At 50.5% G+C, this 9,812-nt stretch overlaps 1 protein-coding gene across 1 annotated transcript; it reads left to right on the forward strand.

The window, feature by feature from the left end:
• Positions 1-2,957: 2,957 nt before the first annotated feature.
• LOC123158130 (uncharacterized) lies at positions 2,958-4,633 on the forward strand. Its single transcript, XM_044576244.1, has 2 exons — positions 2,958-4,058; positions 4,454-4,633. Exons 1-2 carry the CDS (start codon positions 2,958-2,960, stop codon positions 4,631-4,633), a joined length of 1,281 nt encoding a protein of 426 aa, XP_044432179.1.
• The last annotated feature ends 5,179 nt before the right edge of the window (positions 4,634-9,812 follow it).

The following is a 9,812-nucleotide window of genomic DNA, read 5'->3' on the forward strand; positions in this document are numbered from 1 at the left end:
GATTGAGGCAACTAGCGTGAAAAATTTTCTTTGTTTTCCAACTAACAAAGTATACAGCCAAACAAAAGCAAAAGGGGTTACATCATCCTAGCAAAACTTCTGTATATATAGGATAATACTGTGTATGTACCTTGCCTAACTATCTGGCTGTGTGTGGGCGTACGCAAGCGACCAAGGGCGATCAGCGGCAGCCGCCGTATTCGCGGGGTACTCGGCTGCCTCGACAAGCCAGCAATCAAGTCCATGGTCAGCGACTTGGGGCCGGCGGCAGACGTCCTAGCGTCCTGGCGGCGAGATAGATGGATCTTCGTGAGGCAAGAACAGACCTAACGAACAACGAGGAGTCCACGATCTATCGTCTATATATATGTGGGCATCAGGTAGATGGGCTATTTTTGTTGCATCCTAGGCTTTGATGCGTGCAAAACTACGTGACTATGGTCTTAAATAACAAAATTAGGCAGTAATCTCCGGCCATTAGCGCATGCACATGCACGTATCTATCGTCTGTAGCTATGCAGCCAGAACAGAAGGTACTTTACAGTTTGAGGCACTTGGACTTGGACTTAGTGAATTTTTTAGCTATCCAGAGAGCAACAGCAGCTAAGCGCCACATGGTAGATTGCAGCGTCCAAGTACTTCACGACACATAGTAGTTCATAACACATACTACTTCACGACACATGGTTGTTCGTACAACCAAATCAAGGAGGACACATAGTAGTTCACCGCACATAGTAGTTCTTACAACCAAATCGAGGAGGAGACCTAGTAGTTCACGGCACATAGTAGTTCACAACCAAATCGAAGAGGAGACATAGTAGTTCACGGACAAATTCTACAAATTTGCAAGATTTGGAAGAAGATTTGAGAGGGGGGGGAGAGTGGGAGAGGGGGCAAAGCTCGGGGAGAGAGTAAAAGAGTGTGTGGTGGGGGGGTGGGGGAGGGGGGCCCAGCCAAGTGGCTGGATAAGTCATAGTGCAGCGCCTAGCGGCTAGGCGCTGCACATTACACGTGCAACGCCGGCTAGGCGGAGGCGTTGCACTGCTGGGTGCGGGCCCGTGGGCTGCCACGGTGGACAGAGGTGCAACGCCGCGGAGCTAGGCGCTGCACCGTAGGGTGTGGCGCCGGCGTGGCAGGCGCTACACAAAAGGGTTAGGGGTGTGAAATAGTTTCGCACCCAGTTCATTCTGTGAATTTATTTCGTTTCGAGGTCAAAATTGTCAAACTTGCCATTAAGATTCAGAAGAGAAGATCACCCACCGATCGCGATCCTGATCCTGCTGTGCACGTGCAGCGACGCACAATCCAAAACTAGCAATTCTTCTTCCCGTCTTTTCCTTCTACTAGAAAGAAAATGCTCGATCCAGTGTGCTTTTTGACTCGTGACTCGTGAGGACAGGAGAGGCGCATATTTACATTCCGCTGCGAAGCTTTCAGTGACGAAGAAGTGATTAACGACTCATGCTGTCAGTCATCCACGCTTGCTTCGGATCGGGAGATTTTGCTGCAGATCTCCATCGATGCTTGGTTTTGTAAGTTCTACGCTGTCCTGGGTGAACATAATCTGCGTCCTTGCTTCGGCCGGCGCTTTCGATCGACATTATACTATCGATGCAGATCCGAAACAAAATCACGCGATCCAAAAGCAAGCATGGATATTGGATGCCTGACAGCATGAGTCGGTAATCACTTCTTTATCACTCGAAGCTTCACATCGTAGCGTAAAATATGCGCCTCTCCTGTCCTCATCACGAGTCAAAAAGCACAGGCGATCGAGCATTTTCTTTTTCGAATGGAAGACGAGAAGAAGAATTTCTAGTTTTTGGATTGTGCGTCGGTGCACGTGCACAGCAGGATCAGGACCGCGATCGGAAGGTGATTTTCTCTGAATCTCATCTGAGGTGGGGGCGAAACCTACACGAACACGACTGTTCGCCCGCATCGGCAGTAGAGAAAAGAAACAGGCAGGCGTGAAGAGCCTCGTGCGCACATTCAACGGGAGGGGGGCCTGTGTGAAGGCCGCAAAGTGCGTGCGGGTGTGAAAGCAGACGGCGGCTGCAGCTCGCTACACGCCAATCCTCCCCCTGTGAGCCACTGTTGGATAGAGCCTACTGTTCTTCAATCCATGTGTCGGGTAGCCATACACTCCTCTCTTTCCACCATCCTCAAGTTTTCTTTTTTGCGAGGGCACCGTCCTCGAGTTGAACGAACAGCACACAATTAGCTACTCCCGCTATATCAAAATATAAGATTTTTTGACATTATTGTAGTGTCAAAAAGCATCTTATATTTTGATACAGAGAGAATACCGTTATAGTATAGTTTTACAAATTCAGACATTGCGCCTACATCTATAAACTCCCTCGTTTATAGGGCTGGAAGGCAAGCCTGCCCGCCTGTAGATTCCAGTCAGCTCCTAAGGGCCGTGAGGTTAGGCTCCTTGTCATGCGTATGCGACAGCAAGATTGGTGTCTCGTTCTTTAGACCAATTTAAGGGTTCAACGATGACTATGGCTCCAACGTGCTAGTTCTTAAGGCGCGTGCATAAAAAACTTTCCGGTTTCTATCGACAAGGCCAGGTTGGCTCTGGCGTGAGAGCGACGACATCGATGCGTAGGTGGCTTATTCTAGTTTTGACAGTGGTCGTTCGGTAGTTCAAGGACCTTGATTTGTAATTTTTATTATGCTCAGGGTGATTTATACTTTTAGTATATCTTTATAAAAGATTTGGATCCTAGGCATAAAAAGATACAGTCAGATCATTTCACCAGTAGCTGGCCGTACGAAGAACCTAGGCAGCCAGTTTTATGTGGGATTTCTCATACCGATCACAATGTGGCATCCGTAAGGAACTGGCTTCGATCTCTTAGAACAAATATAATAGGATGATGTAAAAGGTGTCACATCGGAAGCCCCATCAGATCCACGAAGGGTTGAAAGGAGTCATCCTTTTGATGGCTTCTCCCACTCCCGCTCCTGCTCCACCCTCCTCGCCGGCCTCCCCGCCGGATGCCGCCACCCAGCCCGCTCCCGCCACCAAACACCCTCCGGCCACCCATGCGCCGGGCCTAGCCCTCTCCACCAACCCCCTCGACGAGCTGCTCCCGACTGTCGCTCCTTCACCTTCGCCGTTTTTTGATCTGCCCTATGTCAAGGCCGGGCAGGTCGCGCTCCGATGCTTCCTGGGTTGTGGCAATGCCATGGGAGTGGAGTTTGAAGACGACTGCTGTTACTACCTCCGCCTCGACATCACCACCCCGGCCCTCCACCTCGCCTCGCCGCTCTACATCACCTTCAACTACTCCAACCGCCACCTCAACGTCACAGTCGTGGCTGCTCTGCTCCAGGCCGTTCTGGGTGGCTCTGCTGCCCATTTCTTCGTCGTGCAATGCTCCCCCCTGATCTTCCGTTTCCACGTTGCTTCTGCGCGCGTAGCAGAGATCATCCTTGCCCAAGCCCCACTCCGCTTCCGCAACTACTCCTTCTCCTTCGCTAGAACCTTGCCACCGCTCCCGCCTCCTCCTCGCTCTACGGCAACATGCATGACTCTTGCTCAGCTTCTCCAAATCCCCGACGATCTGGGTGATCACTTCGAAAGGGTCGCATGGGCACAATGCAGATCTCCGGTCTCCATTCTCACAACCACACAGCTGCATGGATGCCGCATGTATGCGCGTGTCATCCAGTTTCCTTTTGACCTAGACGCCTCCCTGATGAGCCTCATCCTTGCCTGCCTCTTTGGCGGCATCCACCACCTCTTCAACGTCACGGATGATGGAGACTCATGTTTCTCCTTCACTGTTGTGTCGCCTGACGTTGCCTCGCTCATCGCTTCCATGGGCGACTTCAGGAAGCTGGGCATGATGATCCGCTTCCCATGGCCTCTGCCTTGGGGTGCCACCTGCTGCTTGTCTCCTCGGGTGGCATTGCCATCGTCTGCTGGAACCGCATCATCCTCGCCACCGCTGGCCGATTCTGCACTGCTGCCACCTGCGTCCACAACTCTTGATCTACCCAAGGAGCGTCGACAACGGCCTGGTATTAGCTTTTTTATTGTATGCTTAATGTTAATCGCTTCTTCCAGCTTACACCACACGTGCACTACACCCAACACACACACCTGTTCTGGGTTACTTTCTTGCCGATTACTGTTAGACCTAATGAACTGTTAGTTGAGTCAGCCCTAAACCACCGTTTTTCGGTCAAACAAGATTTCCTAGCAGTCAAAGTTCATGAGCATATTTATAAATCTGGCATCTTCTCTCACTCAACCAAAATTCAAATTCTCAAGCATGGGTCCCTTGATTTTGAAGGGTTTCGTCTCTTTCTATTTGACCAGCTCGAACCGGCCGTTGCCCACTGCAGTCGTTTCCTTCATGATTACACCAAGTTCGCATACCCTACTCTGCCCCCTCGATAGGAATCCATTCTTGGCCCATTCGCTCACCAGCTTGCACAAGCCCACGCGCCACAACAGCTCCCTGCGGTCGCACGCTCGCCGCACGTCCGCCCTGCTCCGCATGCGCCTGGGACCCGCCCCATGCATAGTGATGACCGTGCGGCGCTCTCTGACACACCAAATCTTGGAAAAGATCCGTACACTGTGCCGGAGTCGCCGCACGCGACCTGAGTTGTCGTGCGTCCCCAGGAACCCCACTCTGTCTCTCTGTCTGTGCCATTTTTGGACGGCCCGCTCGCCCGCCCCGCGTCTAATCCGGACCCCTCTACGCCGCCCTCTGTCCCCCCACGCGCGGCCCCATCAACCACATCAACGGAGAATCTTGCCTTGGGAACCGACGAGGTGGAGAGATCACGCGTCGGTCCATCGCTGCAGCTCATCCACGACGCTTCTGATCAGCATCTAGGCCTCATCATCACACCTAATCCCTCTCTACAGCCTACGCCGACCGCTCGGTCACCACGCCCCAGCTCGTCGCCCCCTCGCTGCAGCTCATCCACGACGCCTCTGATCAGCATCTAGGCCTCATCATCACACCTAATCCCTCTCTACAGCCTACGCCGACCGCTCGGTCACCACGCCCCAGCTCGTCGCCCCCTCGCCCTCTGACACACGCAATGGGCCCAGCCGCCCTGATGGCGGCCTTGTCACCCACGCGCTCCAACAGCAACACGACGCCCTCCTACAAAGATGCTCTCCCTCTCCTCCCCTCTCGACCGCAGCCATCCTCATCCTCGCCCCACCTATATAACCCTCGGCGCCTCCTCCCCACTCATCCACACTCTCGCACTCCTTCTCCCAAACACAAAAAGCGTCGCTGCTTCCGGTGCCTCGCCCTTGACCATTGCGTAGAGACTTGCCGGGACCCCGTCCGCTGTGCTCGCTGCTGGCGGTGCGGCCACCGCAGCCGTGACTGCAGGTATAGACGGATCTGGCCCTTCTTCCCGCCTGAAAGGATCTAGATGACGACTAGAGGGGGGGTGAATAGGCGTTTTAAAACTGTTACGGATTTGGCTTTATCCTAATGCGGAATTAAACTAAACGGATACCTTTCAAGCACAAATCCTAAATATGCTAGGCTCAACTAAGTGCACCAACAACCTATGCTAAACAAGATAGGCACTTAAGGAAACTAGCAAGCACAAACTATATCACAAGACATGGAAATGTAGGAACAACTAAACAATTCAACTAGCACAAGATATATCAATATGAGCAAGTATGAATTGCGGTAAGTAAAGGGTGTGGGTAAGAGATAACCACAAGTGAGTCGGAGACGCGGATTTATCCCGAAGTTCACACTCGTGAGAGTGCTAATCTCCGTTAGAGCGGTGCCGAAGCCAAAGCTCTGGGGCGTCACCAAGTGACTCACCGTATGCTCCTTTTCGAGTCACCCCCAACGGATGAGCCTCGATTCACTCGGGGTTGGTCTTGAAGGCGACCACCACACCTTTACAAACTTCTCCGGAGCACACCACAAGCAAGGAAGCTTCCGGAGGAACTTGACCACCTAGGCCACTTCAACACCCTTCCCCGGAGCACACCACAAGAGGAAGCTTCCGGGGGAACCTTGGCCACATAGGCCTCTTCACAATCTTCACAATGAATATCACCAAACCGTCTAGGAGGCCGAAACCTCCAAGAGTAATAAACTCACGGACTCTCACTCGAACTAATCGATGTGGGGAGCTCAAACCAATGCAACAAATGCAATGCAATGCCAAGCAACAAATGCTCAACACACTCTCTCAATCTCACAAGATGCACTTTTGAAAGTAGGAGATTGAGGAGAGGGGATGCAATGGATATGATCAACAAATGGCTCACAAATCCATCCACAAATCCCCCTTCACATAGAGGGGAGAAAGGGCTTTGGGAGAGGTGTAGAGAGGCTCAAAATGGTGTTTTGAAAGTGTAAGAACCAACCCCCAACCGGTGGGAGGAAAGGGCCCTTAAATAGCCAAACTCAGAAACTAGCCGTTGGGGCTCCAACGGGCATTTCCTGGGCACCCCGTGTGCACGGGGGTTTAGACCCCGTGCCCACGGGGTCCCGTGCGCACGGTACAAGCCCCGTGCACATGGGGCCCCGTGCCCGCGGGGGTCAAATACCCCGTGCACACGGAGTCCCCAGGACAGCCAGCAGCAGCCCACTAAAACGTTGATAACTTTGGCATACGGACTCCGAATTCGATGATCTTGGGCTCGTTTTGAAGCTATGGAAAAGCCCAAGGTCCTCACATAGAGAACCACCCAAGATCAAAAAGAAAGAATGATGAAAGTAATGCAAAGGTTTGAGATCTCTACATGCGACGTGATCAAGCTACTTGCCCGAGAGTCCCTCTTGATAGTACGGCTATCAAACCTATAATCCGGTCTCCCACCAAGCACTATGAGACCGGCAAAACTAGGAAAACCTAGCTAAGGAATACCTTTGCCTTGCACATTCAACTTGAGCTTGATGATGACTTTAATGCTTGCCTCAAGTTGGAATCCCTTTCTTGTCCACGACCACTTGGTGAAGATACTCGAATTGCTTCCTCATGATGCAATGAGGGAAGCCTTATCTCAAGCCCATCTTCACATGCACATGATCATGATGTGGACCGCAAGCTTCAAAGCATATAACCTCCGGCTTCTCATCTTGCACCTGGACTCCCCGAACTCGATGACCATCACCACTTGATGTCATCTCATCTTGCACTTGGACTCCTCGAATCCGATGACCATCACCACTTGATGTCATCCACACATAGGCTACACGAGATCTTTTCTTTTGATGCAAGCCTATGAGAAACACCTAACCCACATAGACATAACAAACATATAGCATGGGTTAGGTAACAAAGCACAATTCACAATTACTTACCATACCACTAGATCACTTGATCTCACGTGGTACATTGTTTGTGCTTTGTGAGTTGACCACTTAGATATACTCTTCGAGCTTCATCTTGGTCAACCAACATATTTACTTCAAGCTCCATCTTGGTTTCTTGAAAGCCACAATGAACTCTTCATTTCACTTCATTGCTTCAAGACAATATCACCAAAGACTCTTTCATGACCATATCAAGTTCCACTATGAATATCATCTTGGTCACCACTTGCCCTTCTAAAAACTCCATCCCAAACTCTTGAGAGGCATAATGAATTCTTCACTCTAGTTGCTTGCTTCAAGGCTTGATCAACCGAAACCCAACACATGAGCTCACCATGATCTTGTCTTGAAACCATAACTCGAATTCTTCTCTTTGATTATTCTCTCAAGCCTTGATCCTCAGAAGACCAACTTGAAACCTCGCTGGATATGGAATCTCGAGAGCCAACACCTAGGCCCCGTGAGCACGGGGTATCCAGAGAGTTGACACTCGACCCCGTGCGCACGGTATAAGCCCGTGTGCATGGGGTATCCAGAGAGGGATACCATGAGGACTTCTTCGGATGCTTTGATGGCAATCTTTACATAACAACCCAAAGAACTTCAAGCATCACTATGGAACATATCTTCATATAAGATCCAATGCACTTGATGCTCCATAGGAATTGTCATTTAATACCAAAGCTTAGCGCAAATATAACTTCATCTATATGGACTTCATCCTTGATTCCATCCAATATCCTTGAGGCATTATCTTCATATATATGGACTTCATCCTTGATTCCATCCAATATCCTTGAGGCACCATCTATGGACAAAACCTTCAAATATATCTCACTGAAAACATTAGTCCATAGAGATTGTCATTCAATTACCAAAACCACACTTAGGGGCTACATGCCCTTTCACCGCCTCTTCCCGACTCATTCTCATCTCATCCTAACCCTGCGTTTTGCACACGCAGCATGGACTCCGCTGGCTCTTCCTCGTCGGCAGCCCGCGCCTCGCGCACGCTCATGATCGGCGACAACCCCGTCATCCTCTCGGAGCCTTTCACCGCGCTCGCGTCCCCTCGCCCTTCATCCTCAACGGCACTCCGATCAATGCCAACGGGGCTCCCCTTCCTACCTCGGCGCCTCGCACCTCTGCACCTCCACCCACACCCACCTCACCCTCACCAGGCAACCTACACTCGCACACGTCTCCGTTCAACACCCATGAATTGCGAGCGCGTCTCTCCGACGTCTTCCTCGCCTCCCAATACACTAGGTCCCCTTCTCACGTTTCTGACACCGACACCGAGGACGAGCCGCCACGGCCATTCCATGAGGCTGGTATGCCGCCGCCCTTCGGGGACATGCCCTTAGTCGCTGCCCCACCTTGCCTAGTCCACTGCCCTCGCCACTTTGCCTTCGTACACCTCCAGAACCCTGACCCCAACCCCACCCCTCTCATCTGCCGAGCCATTCAACGCACTTGCGGCAACCCCTCCGTCATCTCCTCCCCTCTCGATAGACCAAAGCTCTGTAATAACCTTGAGGAACCTTATTTCTGCTTGGGACCTCTGGTCACACCGTCTTGTGAGTTCACAAGACAAGGAGGACGTCTTCTCGTGGCGTTCCTACCTCTCTGCACGTTGCACCGTGCCTATGTAATTCTGTACTCACTGCCACGGCAGTCCTTTGAGTAATATATTCAGGTGGGGGAGCTCCCCCCCCCCCCCCTATTCTAAAAAAAAGGTGTCACATCAAATATTTGCCTAGTTGAAACAGGGAACAGGGGTAAGAGAAAAAAATGCTGATTGTGGATTTACAGTTGGCTGTATCACAAGGTTAAACAAACTTTGTGGGAGAAAATGGTAAGCCATATATTAATGGCAATATTAACATATAATCTAACTATTGTATGAGTGAGCTATTACCACAAGGTTGGCTGTATCACAAGGTTAAACAAACTTTGTGGGAGAAAATGGTAAGCCACATATTAATGGCAATATTAACATATAATCTAACTATTATATGAGTGAGCTATTATATTGGCTATACCTGCTATTACATTGGCTATACCTGACATGATATAATCTGTTGTTGCCTGCACTATTAACCATGCTCTTAGGCATCGTTTGGATAAAATATTGGTTGTATTCATCAAATCAGATAGATGGTTGTTATCGGAAGTTTTCTCGCAAAAAAGGAAGAAAAAAAATGTCGAAACCAGTTTGTAGGAAGAAGTTGCACGTGTGAATCGGACAGTAAAAATTCAGTGATGACAAGCCGATCGCTGCACTCATGACAGGTCCCAAGATACAAGATGACTGACATAACATGCATGCTGGTCCAAAGAAGCAACCCCTGGTGGGGAACCAGTGTTGAAAAACATAGTCCTTGGGTGGGGGTGGTGATTGTCCTTGTTCAATAATATAAGAAACACACGCACATTATATCATGAGGTGATCCCCTCACTATCGCAGCC

This window comes from Triticum aestivum, chromosome 1D (genome assembly GCF_018294505.1).
Source record: "Triticum aestivum cultivar Chinese Spring chromosome 1D, IWGSC CS RefSeq v2.1, whole genome shotgun sequence".
Classification (NCBI taxonomy): Eukaryota; Viridiplantae; Streptophyta; class Magnoliopsida; order Poales; family Poaceae; genus Triticum; species Triticum aestivum.